Source organism: Ursus arctos, unplaced genomic scaffold (genome assembly GCF_023065955.2).
Source record: "Ursus arctos isolate Adak ecotype North America unplaced genomic scaffold, UrsArc2.0 scaffold_12, whole genome shotgun sequence".
Classification (NCBI taxonomy): Eukaryota; Metazoa; Chordata; class Mammalia; order Carnivora; family Ursidae; genus Ursus; species Ursus arctos.
Window position 1 is genome coordinate 64,630,544 of NW_026622786.1, and position 18,779 is coordinate 64,649,322.

Below are 18,779 nucleotides of genomic sequence, written 5' to 3' on the forward strand. Positions count from 1 at the left end.
GGTTTAGCTGAATTCCATAGATATTGATATAAAGTATTCTCCTTTTTTGCTACTTTTTAGATAATTTTTAGGGTTTTTTAATCATCTGTTTAGGAATATGTTTCCTAATTTCAAAGTAGTTAAGTTTGTTTGGTTTTTAGTTACATTTGTATATACTTTTAGCTTGATTAGATTACACCTAGAGAATGTGGTCTTTAAAATCTGTATTTAAAAAATTTCTTTTTTTTTTTTTATTAATGATTTTTTATTATATTATGTTAGTCACCATACAGTACATCCCTGGCTTCTGATGCAAAGTTCGACGATTCATCAGCTGCGCATAACACCCAGTACACCATGCAACACGTGCCCTCCCTACCACCCATCACCAATCCATCCCACTCCCCCACCCCCCTCCCCTCTGAAGCCCTCAGTTTGTTTCCCAGAGTCCATAGTCTCTCATGCTTCATTCCGCCTTCTCATTACGCCCCCCCTTTCTTTATCCCTTTCTTCCCCTACCAATCTTCCTAGTTCTTATGTTCCATAGATGAGAGAAATCCTATGATAATTGTCTTTCTCTGCTTGACTTATTTCACTTAGCATTATCTCCTCCAGTGCCGTCCATGTTGCAGCAAATGTTGAGAATTCATTCTTTTTGATAGCTAATATTCCATTGTATATATGGACCACAGCTTCTTAATCCAGTCATCTGTTGAAGGGCATCTCGGTTCCTTCCACGATTTAGCTATTGTGGACAATGCTGCTATGAACATTGGGGTGCATATGGCCCCTCTCTTCACTACGTCTGTATCTTTGGGGTAAATACCCAGTATTGCAATGGCTGGGTCATAGGGTAGCTCAATTTGTAACTTTTTAAGGGACCTCCACACTGTTTTCCAGAGTGGCTGCACCAACAATGTAGGAGGGATCCCCTTTCTCCACATCCTCTCCAGCAATTGCTGTTTCCTGCCTTGTTAATTTTTGCCATTCTCACTGGAGTAAGGTGGTATCTTAGTGTGGTTTTGATTTGAATTTCACTGATGGCTAATGATTTTGAACATTTTTTCATGTGTCTGTTGGCCATTTCTATGTCATCATTGGAAAAGTGTCTGTTCATATCTTCTGCCCATTTTATGATTTATTTGTTTCTCTCGTATTGAGTTTGAGAAGTTCTTTGTAGATCTTGGATACCAGTCTTTTATCTGTAGCATCATCTGCAAATATATTCTCCCATTCTGTGGGCTGCCTCTTAGTTTTTTTGATTGTTTCCTTGGCTGTGCAGAAGCTTTTTATCTTGATGAAGTCCCACAAGTTCATTTTATCTTTTGCTTCTCTTGCCTTTGGAGATGTGTCATGAAAAAGGTTGCTTTGGCCGATGTCGTAGAGGTTGCTGCCTACGTTCTCCTCTAGGATTTTGTTGGATTCCTGTCTCACATCGAGGTCTTACGTCCATTTGGAGTTTATCTTTGTGTATGGTGTGAGAGAGTGGTCAAGTTTCATTCTTTTGCATGTAGCTGTCCCAATTTTCCCAGCACCATTTATTGAAGAGACTGTCTTTTTTCCACCGGATGTTTTTTCCTGCTTTATCAAAGATTAGTTGCCCAGAGAGCCGAGGGTCCATTTCTGGGTTCTCTATTCTGTTCCATTGGTCTTTGTGTCTGTTTTTGTGCCAGTACCATGCTGTCTTTGTGATCACAGCTTTGTAGTATAGCTCAAAATCCGGCATTGTGATGCCCCCAGCTTTGTTTTTCCTTTTCAACAGTTCCTTGGAGATTCGGGGCCTTTTCTGGTTCCATACAAATTGAAGGACTATTTGTTCCAGTTCCTTGAAAAATGTTATCGGTATTTTGATCGGGATAGCATTGAAAGTGTAGATTGCTCTGGGTAGCATGGACATTTTAACTATGTTAATTCTTCCGATCCTTGAGCATGGAATATTTTTCCATCTTTTTATGTCTTCCTCAATGTCTTTCAAGAGTGATTTATAGTTTCTAGAATATAGATCCTTTACGTCTCTGGTTAAGTTAATTCCAGGGTAACGTATGGTTTTTGGTGCTATTGTAAATGGGATGGATTCCCTAATTTCTCTTTCTTTAGTCTCATTATTCGTGTATAGAAATGCAACTGATTTCTGAGCATTGATTTTGTATCCTGCCACATTACTGAATTGCTCTATAACTTCTAATAGTTTGGGAGTGGATTCTTTTGGGTTTTCCATATAGAGTATCATGTCATCTGCGAAGAGAGACAGTTTGACTTCTTCTTTGCCGATTTGGATACCTTTTATACCTTTTTTTGCCTGATTGCTGTTGCAAGGACTTCTAGTACTGTGTTGACTAATGGTGGCGAGAGTGGGCATCCTTGTCGTGTTCCTGATCTTAAGGGAAAGGCTTCCAGCTTTTCCCCGTTGAGAATAATATTTGCTGTAGGTTTTTCATAGATAGCTTTTATGATCTTGAGAAATGTACCATCTATTCCTATACTCTGAAGGGTTTTAATCAGGTAAGTGATTAAACACAGTTTATCTTATATGCCCTGAAGCCTTTTACTAGGTAACCTACTGTTTTTAAAAGTAAAAGTAAACCTTTATTGAAAGAATAATTTAAGAATGAGTGACACATTTATAGGAAGTTACTACTTAAAACAAAAAGTGAACATCCATATGTATCCTTCTCCTAGGTTTACTAATTTTACCCATTTTGCACATTTGATTTCTTTCTATGTGCATTCCTCAGAAATTCTTTCCAACTTGATCATGCTTAGTGTCTTAATTTGGGGCAGCTCATGTGATATATTTTTTAAAAATTTATTTATTTGAGAGAGAGAAAGTGTGCATGAGTGAGGGGAGGGGCGGAGAGGGAGGGAAGGGAGAAAGAGAATCTCACGCAGACTCCCTGCTGAGCATGGAGCCTGACTGGGGGCTCAATCCCAGGACCCTGAGATCATGACCTAGGCCAAACATCAGATGCTTAACCGACTGAGCCACCCAGGCACCCCTCATGTGATATTTCCGCTGCCTCTGTTCTCTTTTTATCTGGATTACCTGATATTTCTTATATTTAAAATGTAACTCTTGAAAACAGCATGTTTCTGTGCTTCAGTTTTTTACCTAATTTGACAGTTTTTGTCTTTTAAGATAACGATGCAGAGATTGATTTTATTACCCCTACCTTATTTATTTAACATTATTATTTTCTCTTCTTTTCCTGTTCCTATTATTGCTGGTTATCAAGTAGTGATTCATTGAATTTTCCCTTCTTATTTAAGTGGAAATTCTGTTATAATGTCTATTCCATTATTGGTTAATAACAGGTATCCCAGTACTTAATCATACTTCTTTATCCAATAGCTCAAAGTAAGTTAACCTTCACTCCAGTAAAGCAAGTCCTTTAGATTATTTTTACTTCTTTCTTCTTCACCTCCTAACCCCAGAAGATTTTAGAACATTTATTGTTAACTAAAATTCTAGATTTTACTCAATTTACTTCTTTTGGTTCTAGGATTTTCCTTGTGGTTTTGTCAATTATCAATAGTCTCACTAGCATTATTTTGGTAGATTTTGCCTGATAAATCTTTTTCCATCTTTTTATTTCATGAATGGGGCAACATAGTCCATACTTTTTTTTTTTTTTTTTTTTTTTACTTTTCAGAATCTGTAACTTTTTTTTTAATTGAAATAATATGATTAACATACAATGTTGTATTAGTTTCAGGTGTACAACATAATGATTCAACAATTCTATGCATTGCTCAGTAACCACAATCACTATAATAAGTATAGTTACTATCTGTTCCCAGACAACATTATTACAATCTTGATTATATTCCCTATGCTATGTTTTTCATCTCTGTGGCTTATTTATTTTATAACTGGAAGTTTGTTCTTTTTAATCTCTTTTATCTATTTCACCCGTTGCCCCCCCTCTTTCGTGGCAACTTCCAATTTGTTCTCTGTATTTAAGAGTCTGTTTTCTTGTTTGTCTTTTTGTTTCTTTGTTTTTTCATTTATTTCTTAGATTCCACATGTGAGTGAAGTCATGGTATTTGTCTTTCTCTGTCTGACTTATTTCACTTAGCATCGTATTCTCTGGGGCCATCCATATTGTTGCAAATGGCAAGATCTTATTCTTTTTTTATGGCTGAGTAATATTCCCGTGTGTGTGTGTGTGTGTGTGTGTGTGTGTGTGTGTGTGTGTACACCACATCTCTTTATCCATTCTTCTGTCGGTGGGCACTTGGGGTGCTTCCATCTCTTTGCTACTGCAAGTAAAGCTGCAATAAACATGGGGGTGCATACATCTTTTTGAATTAGAATTTTTGTTTTCTTTGGGTAAATACCCAGTAGTGGAATTACTGGATTATATGGTATTTCTGTTTTTAATTTTTTGAGGGACCTCCATACTGTTTTCCACAGTAGCTGCACCAATTTACATTCCCACCAGCAGTGCACAAGGATTCCTTTTTCTCCACATCCTTGCCAAACCTTGTTATTTCTCGTCTTTCTGATTCTGGCTAGTCTGACATGTGTAAGGTGATATCTCATTGTGGTTTTGATTTGCATTCCCCTCTTGTCTCCTTCAGTATATGGTAGTTTTTCTGTCTTGCTTCTATGACTGGCATTATCCAGGAGCACTAGCTAGGTATCCTGTAGAATGTCTGCCAATCTAGGTTTGTCTGATGTTTTTCTCATGGATAGACTGGGAGTATGGGTTTTTGGAAAGAATACCACAGGTGTGAAATGCCTTTTTAATCACATTTATCAGGGGAGACATAATGTCCACATGCCATTACTGAAGTTAATCTTCATCACTTGGTAAAGATAGTGTTTGCCAGATTTCTTCACTATAAAGTTACTATTTTCCACTTTTCCTGTTCTGTTCTCTGGAGAGGCAGACTCATGCCTTTTTTACTTTGTATTCTGTCTTCATATCTTTGTACTGGTTTTTACATTCTTACTAGGCCTTAAATTTTTCCGTCACCTAAGTGGTCTAAATTTTTGTCAGTAGCATTTGTTGGGTCCTCGTGTGAAGAGTTTTTGGCACTTTGAGATTTATTAACTGTATTTGTATTAACATGTTCACATTGTACTGAAATTAACTTGTTACATGTTTGCTGGTTCTATCAGGTGGTAAACATAACAGATCTTTTTAGTTTTCTATTTCTATTGCCTAGCACAGTGCCTGGTGGCTAGAGATTTCTCAGTAAATATTTTGTTGAATTAAATTGATGAAGAAAACTTGTATTACTTGGAATACATAAGAAATGCCCATTATTTTCATCTCAGAATGCTATTTTAAGAAATAAAACTGGCAGTTCAAGTGATCGAGTAGATGAATGAGTAAATAAAACTCTTAAGGAAACTCTTAAAATACTGGTTCTCAAAGTATGGTCTCCCATCAGCAGCATCAGCATTACCAGAGAGCTTACTAGAAATGCAGATTCTCAGGCCTTAGCCCAGCCCAACTAAATCAAAATCTCCGGGGTAGGGTCAAAGAAGCCCTTTCAGATTTTCTGATGGCCACTAAAATTTGAGAAATTCTCCCTAAAAGCACAGAGAATAAAAAGAAAACAAAGTGAGAAGCTACTGGTAGTTGACTGCAATAGTAAAACTAAATCCCCTCTTTCCCTGCTATCACTGATAAAGCTTAGGCTTGATTTTGCCAGATTTTCTTCTTTTTTTTCTTTTCTTCTTTTTCTTTCTTTCTTTCTTTCTTTCTTTCTTTCTTTCTTTCTTTCTTTCTTTCTTTCTTTCCGTGAATATGGTGCATAATTTTATTTAGTTGCTATATTTGTTTTAATGGCAGGCTTTGATTAGGATAATGTACAATATAATAAAGGGAAAATCACAACCCAGCAGTGTACTGTTGACTTTTTTCTGTTTTACTTGGTAGAAAATTTTTTGGCTTCAGTTTTGTCAGGGAAACTGTTTTCAACGCAACATGAAATTAATGATACTTTTTTCTTTAACTTCCAAAAAATGTGTTGTCTATTGGCAGCAGATAGCTGACATAGCTCTTTTGCTTTTAGTGTCTCCTTTTCCAGGAAATGACTCCCATCTGCAGCGAGAGGAATGCTGACCTTTAATGTGCATGTTAGTCACTTTTTTTAGCTTAGTGCCAATTTAATAATATTGCCTATATCATGAATTTGGTTGAAAGTATGTGCTAGCCAGATTGTTTTCACTCTGGAGTTTCAAGCTTTTGAAGATAATAAAGTTTGTGTGTTTCTAAAACTAAATTGAACTCTTCAAGTTGACTAGTGAATGGGAAGAGGAGAATTCTTGGTTTGGGCCAAACGGTTAAATATGGTCCCAGGACAAAGAGCATCAGCATCCTTGGAGACTTCTTAGAAATTTAAAATATCAGTCCCAACCCAGACTTAATGATTCTAGAATTCTGGGAGTAGAGCCCAGAAATCTGTGCTTTATAAAGTTGTCCAGGTAATTCAGATACCTGCTGCAATTTGGGTCCCACTGGGTGAAAGGTTAGTTTTATCCCTTGTAGAGGAGAACATGGTATTGTAAAATTACATGTGTGTTCCTAATGAAGCTGATCAAATCTGAGAAAAACGAGCTTTGTAGCCAGATCTTTGTTTGAACCCTATACTATCACTTCTTTAAAAGATATCAGGCAAGTTACTTATCATCTCTGAGCTTCAGTTTCTTCATACGTAAAGTAATATTTGTAATCACAGAAATTAGGGATCAGTGTTGTATTAGGTGCTCAGTAACTACTGATTTGAAAGCCCCATAAAAAAAAACTTAGAATTGTAAGCAAACTTTTTTGGGGGAAAAGTGTTATTTTCAGGGGAAGAAAAATAAGAAGTACTTAAGCTTCCTCCCAGTTGCTGTTGTAATCTTTTTGGAGGTTCCAGGTTGCTTTGAGCAATTTCATATGCTTGAAAATTGTCATGGAAACTATCTTTTGAAAGTCTTGAAGGTGTCTTGAATTCCTTAAAATGAAGGGAATATCCTGGAACATTCTATATGTAGGTTGTTCCACTTCATGCAAATGCTTTATGTATTTAATAATTAAAAATAATTTTTAATAGGTAATACATTCTCATGGTTCAGAAATCAGTACAATATAAGAAGGTATTCAGTGCAAAAAAACCCTCAGTTCCGTCCTTGCTCTCAGTGCTCCATTTATACCCACTCTATAACCAACCACTTTTCTTAGTTTCTTGTTCATTCTAGACTTTTAAAATGCAGTTATAAGTACATATGAATAATTATTATTCCTTACTGCAAAAGATGACACACTATACATGCTGTTATACACATTAACACTGTACTTGGATATCTTCATATAGAGAGTTTTACGATTCTTCCCCCCCACCCCCAGGTCAGCTTTATTGAAGAGCTACTTTACATACGGTGAATTGCATTCAATTTAAGTATATAATTTGATGAGTTTTGATAATTGTATATATTTATGAAGGTACCACAGTTAAGATAGAGAATGGTTTCAGTGGTTTTGTTTGTTTGTTGGTTCTTGGTTTTGTTTCACAGTATTTCATTGTATAGCTGGATCATAATATTTTTTAACCAGTCTTTTGTTTTTGAGCACTTGAGTGCTGCTACAAAGAATTCTGTGATTAACAGTCTTTTTCACACAGTGTTTTTTTGTGTAGGCAGGTAAGTCTGAGGATAGATTCCCAGATGGGGAATTGCTGAGCCAAAGGAGAAGTAAATAAATTTGGTAGTTGTTGCCAATTTGTCCTCCATAGGCTTGGTACCAGTTTGAGCTCCCACTAGCAATGTCTGAGAGTGCCTGTTAGCCTAGTCTAGTAACAATGTACATTATGAAACTTTGGATTTTTTGCCACTAAGTGGAAAATGGTATTTTAATATAGTTTTAGTTTGAAGTTTTCTTGTGAAAGTGAGCATATTTTTGAATGTTATAGACCATCTGTAGTATTTACTTTTCGGTAAAATGTCTGTTTTTACTCTTTACCCATTTTCCTATTGGATTTTGTTTTTTTCTTCTGTTAATTTCTAGGGACTCTTTTTAGGGTGATTAGCTCTTTCTTTGCAAATATCTTTTTTCCAGATTGTTTACTTTTGACATTGCAAGACCTTTAGTTGAAGAGTGTGTGTCTGAGTTTTTGCTACTCTGGATATCTTCCTAAAAGTTGCTTAGCTTTGATTTATCCTTTTCTCCTTTCATCTCTCTCTCTTTTCCTCCTTCTTTCTTTCCCAGCCTAATTTCTTAAGAAAAAGAATTTGAGACAGCTTGAAGTTGCTTTGTTGTTGAACAATAATCAGTTCAGTGGGTGGAAGTTGTTAAATGATTTTAATATATATGACCCTGGTTCATCTCTCTTGAAGGCCATGTTTTTGGTATACTGTGCATTGGAGAAAGAACCTGTGCCAATGTCCTTGCCTCCCTCCTTGGTGCCACCTTCTAAGAGAAAAACGGTCAGTATATCAGGCTCTGTGCGGTTGATCCCCTCGTCAGCATCAGCCGAGGAACCTTACCACTCCTTACCACCTGTAGGCATTTTACCTACCAAAGCACCGTTAAGACAGGTATAGATCTATCAGTGTTATAGGACTTTTTTTTAAGTGCATGGCATTTAACAGTTGATTGCTTGATGAAGACAAAAGGAGCAATCAAAGGGATCAAAGTTTTAGAGCACCCTCTGGTTGAGCCTGCATAATGCAGTGTCCCGGAGAAGACATATAACCCTTCTCTTGCATTTGGCCTCACTTAGGTCATATGGATGTTTTATTGGCTTTGCCTTGATCTACCTGGAATTAGAGTTGGAGACAGAAGATGCTCCATGCTAATCTGGCATGCTTGCCCAGACATAGTTAATAGATGTTTTTGTTTATTTAACCCCCAGTTAACTCTTGATTCTTTGGGATCAAATTATCCAATTTTGTGTTGTCGAGAGCCTTTTTTTCCTCCAGCCTGCTGCTTGTCAGGCTGAGAAAAGGAAAATAATGACAGGGTATGCAAATCAGCCAATTCAGCTATAGCTTAAGAATGCTGAGTGAAACTATAAAAAATGGGGATTGAGAATTGTCTGAATATTTTATTTATACAGACTCTCCCAGTTACCCATATTAATGTGGTCATTCATAAGTCAAGAGTTAACTATGCTTGAATTTACTCATAACTTAAAAGAAAAAAAGTGAAATGGGCATCTATAAGTATAGTCCCAACTGACCTATATTTTTCTTCTGCAATTTTCTCTTCACCACAACATTTCGATTAGAGTGTGATGGAATGGTACACTATTGCTACAGTTAGTGGGGTGGAATTGCTCAGAATTTTGACAGATACTATCATGGATTGCAAGAATGACATTTCAAAGTCTGTTTCATTCTGACAGAAATACCATAAATATATATTTATTTACTTATTTATTTTTATTTTTTTTTCTTTCCTGTAGTGGGTTGTATCCCCTGCAGAAAAGGCTAAATATGATGAGATCTTCTTGAAAACTGATAAAGATATGGATGGCTTTGTGTCTGGATTGGAAGTCCGTGAAATCTTCCTGAAAACAGGCTTACCTTCTACCTTACTAGCCCATATTTGGTAAGATTTTATTTAAATTGATTTAGAAAACAAATATGGTTTTGTATAACTCTTGTTTTGTGCATTCTTATTTTTAGGCATTTGTAAATTGGACAGTTTTGTTTTGGAATTTTTTGTAGAGAAAATTTAAATATGAGAATTTCTTCTGGATAATGGTAAAAGCTTGAGAATGGATTACCTGTTTTATAAGATTGACAGTGTCAGTTAATGACTATTAAAATGTTAAAATGCAGCATTTGTTTATATCAATTAATGAAACTTAAATTTTTAAGGGAGAACCCAAAAATCTGAAATTTAAACCATATACAAAACAGTATCTTCAAGGTGTGCTCATATAATTCTGTAGGGCGTATGTATACTTTTATACCTTTACATAGGGAGTACACACTTGGTCCTTAAAAAAGACAAACTTGAGTGTCTCTAGTGCATGTCACGTTAAATGAGACCATGCATATGAAAATTATAGTGTGCCTGTTGCCAATCCACCTGACTATACCAGAGGTTATGTTGAGGTTTTTAAGGGGCAGCAAACATCAGATGTGGAACCACATAGCTGCAAAGAGAAACTTAGAAGAGAACACGTGAGGACAGTAGGTCTGCCTTAAGAGGAACAAGAACTCAAGACTGAGAAAGATTAAATGTGTAACTAATAATAACTGCCACTTTCAAGGGCCTAGGCCAGACAGTGTGCTCAATAAATGGCAGTTGTCATGGGCTTGGCATTATGCCCAGACTTTATATGCTTTACCTTTAATTCTCACTGTAACCTTGCAGAATGTGTGTTAGCTCCACTTTATAGATGAAGAAACTAAGGCTTGAAGAGGTTTAAAAAAATGTGTTCAAGGTCACAAGAAGAAATAAGCAGAAAAGCTGGAATTCAGGGTTTCTTTGACACCTTATCCACACAGTCTGTTCATCAGGCCAATGAATGAAACATGTCAGGACTTCAGAAAGCTGAGCTTTAAAGAAAGAGAGAGGGAGGGAGGGAGGGAGGGAGGAAGGACAGAAAAGAAAACAGGATAAAACATTTGCTGTTTCTCTTCAAGTGATTTTGTAAAGCTTTCCACATTGCTGCTTTCTCTTCACATGTGATCTCCACTTGCAGCTGTTGTTTCTGCTCTGACTTGGTGATCCTTATATCCGCCCACTCCCAAGAGTTGCAGGAAGCAAGCCAATGTGGAAATTTTGCTTGTTTTAGAATCATTCTAACACCACTAATGAACCAAATTTGTTGAAACTTAGGTTTCATTTTTAACATCTTTTAATGTTGAGAACGTTGGGATTCTTTGGCCCACCACAACTCCTACTCTATAGTCGTTCTGGAAATTGGTAAGAAAGCACAAAGCAAACCCAGATAAAAGCACCAAGGTGAACATTCTCTTTCTCTCTCTTTTTTAAAAACCATTTTAGCTGATCTCTTTTTTCTAACATTTGAGTTTAAGTTTTGGGCAGGCCACACACACAGAAGTATGAGTTTCTTTTTTAATTCAACTGATCATTTTTAAAAAGCTGCCTAGTCTTACTACTTTTTCCCTGGATTTTTAAAATAGCAGTTGTAGGGCGCCTGGGTAGCGCAGTCGTTAAGCGTCTGCCTTCGGCTCAGGGCGTGATCCCGGCATTCCGGGATCGAGTCCCACATCGGGCTCCTCGGCTGGGAGCCTGCTTCTTCCTCTCCCTCTCCCCTGCTGTGTTCCCTCTCTCGCTGGCTGTCTCTCTGTCACATAAATAAATAAAATCTTTAAAAAAATAAAAATAAAAAATAAAATAGCAGTTGTAGCATTTATATTCTGTTTGTTTTGTTTATTTGTACAGGACATTATGTGACACAAAGGACTGTGGGAAGCTTTCAAAAGATCAGTTTGCCTTGGCTTTTCACTTAATCAATCAAAAATTAATAAAGGGCATTGATCCTCCTCACATTCTTTCTCCTGAGATGGTTCCACCATCAGACAGGGCCAATTTACAAAAGGTAAGACAACTTAACAGAAAACCCGAATGTATTAACAGAAGGAAACAAGTGTGTTAGATGACAGACTTGATTTGAATGAAACAGTAGAGAAAATGTATCTGGCTAGGAACAGAGCAGTATACTGTTTGTGGTTTAGTTTGTGTCTATAAATATGTTCAAATGCCGTGTATGACATTGTTGGGCTGCAGCTCGTTTACCCCAACATTCATTACACATATGGCAACCATATTTTCCAATCTAAAAACTGGAAAAATGTGGGTTTTTTTCTCCCCTTTTGAATTTGTGAATTTTTATGAATAAGGTATAAAATTTAAATGAAATCTCTAGGAATTAAATTATTCTGTTTCATTTGATGATTCACTCTTAATACAAATTTGAAAACAAAATCTAGATTATGATTGTTGGTGTCAATTTTATATATAAATAAGAAAAACATCATGTTGAGAAGAAATCTGTGTGGTTTTTGCCATGTAGATGACCTCCTTTTCCTGAACATATGGCCAAATTTCATATCTGAACAGCTAGAAGCAGGTTTTAGCAACCTTCGGTTTCTAGCCAGCAGTGGAATTTTCAAAACTACATTGTTCTAGCCATGCTGTGCCTTGATTTTTCTCTCCTCCTCTAGACATCCTTCCTAGCATATTATATTTACAATATCTTGGCCTTAATAAAGAGCTTCAAAGGACTTAACGTTGTCTAGAGGCTGTTTGCCTTTAAAATACATACCTTGTATTTTTAAGTATCTTATGACCTATGAAGTAATTATTGCTGTGGTGATTCTTCAGAGTTAGGTGTAATAGAAGTTGTCAGATGTGTGGTGTAAGGAGAGCTGTCTTTAAAATGTCAGTAGAATATTTTGGTTTTGCAGTAACTTTGTCACATAGGTTAAAAAAAATACCATTTTAACCTAATAAAAGTCAAAATTGATTTTTTTTAATAAGTCAACTAAATGGAAATTTACGGCCACCAGGTATAGAAATTACTTATAAGAGTTTTTATCCTTATTTTTTAATAAAATAAGTATTTGATTATCTCTTTTGTGAGTTTTGGGGGAGGGGAGAGCATTTTGTTAAATTTTTGAGATTTCTTGTGACATAGGATATGGGTTCCCTAAGTTGTGGAAAAGGCTAAAAGTCATGCCACCCAGAAAGATAAAAGTTACAAATTTGTATGTGTGTTCTCTGCTATAACTGTACCTCAGTTATTTCATCCTTTTTTTTTTCACCACTGCAGACTGTTTTTTCCCTTTGTCGCCTTCATTTTTTACCCACTAAGTCTCCCACCAGTGCAAACTACAGATATGACAGAGCTTTCTGAAGCAAATAACGTTAGTAGACACTCCAGGTTGCATCTGCTGTACAGAGTTTTTAATAGATTTGTCTGAAGTCCATTCACCAGAGCATAGACACCTTTGGCTATTTATGTCAGATACCAATATTATACATTAAAATGGGATTTTATCATTATTGTCTTATCTCTTAACCAAAATTTTTAACCTTAAATATTAAAAATTTGCACTTGTTTTGTCTTTCAGATAATCTCTTTTCTCTTAATAATCTAATAATCTAATTTTTTTAGAACTGCATTTTTTTTTTTTGCAGCTTTGACTAATCTTTTTTTTTGAATATTGCTTTCCTTTCTGTGTTTTTTCTAGTTTGGACTATTTTTTCCATTCTGCAGCACTCTGCTTTTCGCCTTTCTTGTACTGTCAGTTTCTTAACTCTACTCTCTCAAGGTTAGAGCTTTACTTTATGCCTTTTTTAGCATTACAGTTTTTGGCTTATAATTTTGAAATTAGAGGCTTTTTAAGTGGCAAAGTTGATGCAGAGAAAATACCTAAACAGCATGATTTTGTCACATGTCTGTCACTTGGTCTTCGTGTGCATTTTAGCTTGCCTTTCTTAGGCTCTTTGATCCACTTAAAATCACCAGTAGAATTTTTGTGTAATGCACAAAACAGGGTGAGAGAAAATATTTTGAAAGAAGTGGACAAGCTACATTTTTCTTCATATGCCCTTCTTATATGCTGTTAGCTGAACTTTTTCCCTGTTTCTTGGTTGCATGCCATTTTATTACTTTAGAATGGGAGTTTAATTTCTGTGTTAGCAATTGAAGAGTGACACAAGCTATACCAACTACAATACACTAATCTTCCTTCTAGAGTCATCTGTGGTATCATCTAACTTGTTTGAGGTTAAACTTATTTGTTTCACTCTTATTTGACGGTATTTTTAATAGTGAAAGACTGTCAACTGTGAGTCACTTCTTTTGAGTTAGAGTGACAGAAGAGGTGTGGAATTCATGAGTTTCTTGGTATACTTGCACCTTTCATAGCGAATTTCTCAGTAGCGGTTAGGTGATATAAGTTACTCTTGGTGATAAAAGTGAGACCAAGTCCTAATTTTTCATTTTGTTCAGCTGTCAAACTGTCTGGCCAGGCTTAGCTCATAAGTCAAGTTTAGACAGACTTAAAATCCTAGTGAATACCCGTCACATTCAGAATTCCACTTTAAAATTTCCAATTTAATTTAGGATGATAAGGGTCTGTGTATGAAGGGCACCTCGGGGGCTCAGTTGGATAAGCGGCTGATAAGGGTCTGTGTATGAGTGAAACACAGTAAAATTGTAGGAGGTACATTTGATAAAAATTTGTAGTTAATATAAAATTAGCATTAATTGAATCCTAATAGATGAATTTTGGTATTGATAGACAAAAACATCTGAGGACTAATAATGCAGTTTGCCTAAAGAAATATGAAGGGAATTATTTGCCAGATTTTATTTACATACCTGTTTATCAAGTTGGCTTTTAGGGTGATGGTTTCGTTCACCTCAATGATCTTGATATGTAAGTGCCAAGAGGCATAATGGGAAATAGACTTGAATTTAATCAGAGGTCTCCTAATTAGTATCTCCTGTTAGCTGGGTTCAACTTTAGGCAAGTCATTTAAATCTGGTTCCTTAGCTCTAAAATGGGATTAGTAATAATATCTGCCATACCTACAACCAGTTTTCATTAGTTTTGAAAATTGATTATTGGAGTTGAAAGTGCTTAGTAAATTGTAAATCATCATATACATGTGAAGAGATGGGATATTGTGAACTTTTAGGTTTCTTCTTCCATTGTCCAAGTTGGTGACATACATTAAGTCCATAGCAGGATAAGTATTAATTCTAAGTTTTATGTTCTGCTAATAAGGTCCTCAATATATTTTAGTTTTACATGTTTAGGCCTCAATTTTAACATTTCCTAACGGTGGTTATTCTGTTATTTGTCAGTCTGGTTGTAGCATTGGGGCTAAGTCAGGTGTTTGAAGGAGCAGTTATCTTCCTGCCCTGACTTCAGCTAGATATATAACGCATCAAAAATGGTTCACAGACCATTGTGAGCCAAGGTGAAAGCAACTCATTGGGAGGTCATCCATCTTAAGAGCATATTCTGTTGAGGAAGTTATTATAGTAATACCCTACATTTGTAAAATGTTATAAAGTTTAAGAGTAGCTTTACATTACATTTACATACATTATTTATCTCATTTAATTTTTAAAGTGGGCAGGGCAAAGATTATTTCCCTATTTTACAGTGAAGATCATACAGCTAGTAAAATGGCAGAGCCCAGAATAAACCCAGCTAGATTTTCTAACTATAGGTACCATTCAGAGATCAATTTTGACGCCCTTAATATTTCAAGAAAACCATATGTAAAGGATGTCATATATGAAGACAGTTTCATATAGGCTGGTATTAATATTTACTATGGAACATGCTGAGCAGTTGGTTCTAATTTAAATAGGGTAGGCACTAAAATTGTTTACAAAAGTAAATGTTGAATTGAATAAAATCAACTACCATTATGATTCTGAGATTCCACAAAAATGTGTTTATTTACTTTGGGCCAGATGACACAAGTACAAATAAGTCACCATCCATCTCCCCAAGAAATTTATTCTTTAATGGAGGACTTAGTTTATAAATCTGGTATCTGCTTTTCTTCAAGGTTTTAAACAGGCACTAGGATCAAGTGACAAAGACTTTGGGATCTGAAGTGGTGGTACATTATAGGCAACAGCTTTTAGAGAATTTAAGGGAAAATGTCTCAGTTTATAACTCTGTGTGCGTGTGTGTATAAAGTTACACTAGATAGGATGTTCTTAAATGAATTTAAAGTATTAGTAATACTGTAAAATACGTAATACTCTGTATCTGTGTAGTGCTTTTGAACATTTTTAATGCTTCACCATATATAGTTTTATAATAATAGTGTTATAATTGTGAACTTTTTGTTTTTAGAACATCATAGGATCAAGTCCTGTTGCAGATTTCTCTGCTATTAAGGAGCTAGATACCCTTAACAATGAAATAGTTGACCTACAGAGGTATGTAAAGTAAAATTACAGCTGACTATGTAAATATACACACACACATTTCTGTTTTTAGTATATATCTTGGTAAATGCTACTTTATTTAAATACCATGGTTCTTGAATTGGGAATCCGTGAACCCTATTTCTTTTTTTTTTTTCCAGTGTACCCTATTTCACCAAATCTAGGGTAACCCTTTAATTGCAGGATGCACTATTTTCTTATGTACCACTAAACTAAAAATCACTGCTAAATAAACAGTGGCATCAGCTATAAATACTATCTGACTATAGGCAGTGAAAAATGTGTATCTTAGAATGAATGGAATATAGTTTTCCTCCAGCTTTAGATATTTGAATAGCATATTAGAAAAACATTATTTAATACATTTTATGGAAGGAATGTTAAATGCATATACCGTGCTGAGAACTTTCATAACTGTTATCTCATTTGCCTCTCACAAGAACGTTACAAGTTGAGTTAGATTTTATTGTTCTTAGTTACAGGTAAGGAGTTCAGGTGCTTAGAGAGGTTATTTTGCTCAGTCATACAAACCTGTCAGCAGTTGAACGAATGATTCCTGATCTCAGGACGACTTGATTTGGAGTTGAATCTTCTCTCTTATACATAGGTACTATGCAGAACAGACTTGAATACAGTTGGATTTGAATCTAAATACAGCAGGCACTATTGATATTTCCTTAATTCCCTTGTTCCTTAGAAACTTTATGGTAACACTGTAAAAATGACCTCCTGAAATTACTTTTTAAAAAATAAGACCATTTTTCCATTTACAAGGCATTGGATTTAAATATCACTTTGTATTTAAAACCTTTTTCTGTTTTTAACCTTCATAACACTTTGAAGCAGATAATGGCTGATACTTTATTTTATTGATGGTATTGAGACATAAGGGGGTTGTTGAATGATTTATCTGGGCTATATAGCAAGAAATAGGGAATGATCTTTCCTCATTCATGAGGTTGTATTAAAATTGCTATAGAGAAACTTAGTTGTTACGATTTTTCAGTTGCAAGAAAATTCAACCCAAGTTAATTTAAGTGAGAGTGAATTTATTGACTTGTGAAATTAAGACCTCTTAGAGATAGGTAGAGATGGCTTAAGGAATAGCTTTATACTGGGGCTCAAATGATATAATCTGTTTTCTTGCTCTCTTTCTTGTCTCTGCTTCCACTGGGTTGTTCAGTTCTCAGATGGAATTTCCCATTATATTGTCAAAAGGGCTGTAGCACACCTAGCCTCATGTATTTGTAATTTCAGATGTAGTGGAGTACCTCTTTTCTGGCAGTTCCTGAAAAATCCTTAAGATTCCATGTGATTGTACTCACTTAGGGCCATGCCTGTCCCTGAAACAGTCAGGGGTCAGGGATGTATAGTTTATTGATTTGCCATGAACTCTGTCATGGGGATGGTGGGAGGGTAGTTTGTTACCAGGACCACATAGAGAGTGGGGATCCTGACGTGCAAATTCTACTGGAAGTAGGAATGAATTCCAGGGAGGTAAATGTCTACTGAAGGCAGCATAGCTTCAAATCCCACAGTAATTTCAGTGATTAGCCTTGGTATCATCTATCTCTTTGAACAATATGACTTGACATTCTATAAACATAAGTCTGGGCACAATGTCTTTGTGTAGTTTTTTTGTTTGTTTTTAATTTAGTTTTGAGGTTATCTGCCTTCTAAGTTCTGTCATATTCTTGTTTCCTGCTCAAAAATTGGCCTTTGTCTATTTACATAAAGCCCCTACTCTTGGAATCACAGAAAGTAAAAAACAAAAACAGAAACAAAACCCTTGGGGATTATATAGTCCAGTTTTTTCCTTACTCATGAAAAAAACTCAGTCACACATCAAGTCAGCAACAGTACTGGGTGGCACCCCAAATCGAGTTATGTTAAGTTATACTTCTGCATTCTTTCTCTTATATGTCTGCCTCTCATTACGATTTAAAAGTTTTTTACTTTGGTTCAGAATAAAAGAAGTAAACATTTCATTATTGAGTCTATAATGGTGTGTACACTTTTCATATAGTCTCTCTATGGTCCATTAACATTTTTGCTTGCCTTATGTGTAATATACATTGAATAATAGCTAAATTTGAAAATACTTGCCTTCTGTGCCTCTCATAGATATGCCCCAATATTCTAGGACTTGCTTGACTTCAACAGTAATTAACATATGAAATGTGTCTGTAGTGAGCTTTAATAGGAAGTAGAGCATCATACATAAAGTGTTCTTGCCAGTGCAGACATTTCTAATATTAGTTACATTTTGGTAAACTGAGCTTTCACTAATTTCTAATAACCATAATGTTAAGTTATACTAGTGACAGTCTTCTGTAGTGAATCACAACTAAAACATAAAAACATATCTTAACATTTTGTGACTGTCTTATTAAGAAAATCATAGAGCTCCAAAACTTTGTTAGGTTTTAGGTTGTAGTCACATTGTATAAATGTGTAAAACACTTATACATGATTTGGCATTTGTGAAAATATTTTCCCTAGGCTTTTATTTTAGATGAGATCTACAGTGTAGGCAAACTTCCAGCATCTGTCAACTCCAGTAATGTCATAATGAGACTCATCAACCCATGCTAAAATTATGGTTGTTAAAATTCACTTTTGTAAATGGTTGTGTTAGGTCACTATATCACCAACTCTTCAAGATACTACATTACAAATCTTGGTTTTTGTTTTTGTGAGTAACAGTTTTTTCAGTGCCATAGTATTGCTCTTCAGCCTTTGAATTGTTTATTAATATATCAGGATGTGATAAGTATAACTATAAAACAGGAAAAACGAATTTAAGCAGATTTTTCTTAAGGCTTTTACTAAATTGCTTTCTGACAAAAGATTAGCCACCCCCCTTTTTAAAGATTATATTTACTTATTTGCCAAAGAGA

General features: G+C 35.4%; 1 protein-coding gene across 7 annotated transcripts in view; it reads left to right on the top strand.

The window, feature by feature from the left end:
• EPS15 (epidermal growth factor receptor pathway substrate 15) overlaps nt 1-18,779 on the top strand; it is a 134,455-nt gene that overhangs the window by 46,617 nt on the left and 69,059 nt on the right. For 5 of the 7 annotated variants that reach the window (XM_044383881.3, XM_044383883.3, XM_057310809.1 and 2 more), the window contains 4 exons: nt 8,309-8,509; nt 9,379-9,524; nt 11,337-11,493; nt 15,785-15,870. In XM_044383881.3, coding sequence (XP_044239816.1) covers nt 8,309-8,509; nt 9,379-9,524; nt 11,337-11,493; nt 15,785-15,870 — 590 coding nt within the window. The remainder of the gene's footprint in view (nt 1-8,308; nt 8,510-9,378; nt 9,525-11,336; nt 11,494-15,784; nt 15,871-18,779) is intronic. The other 2 variants (XM_026498122.4, XM_048220641.2) reach the window with 1 other exon arrangement.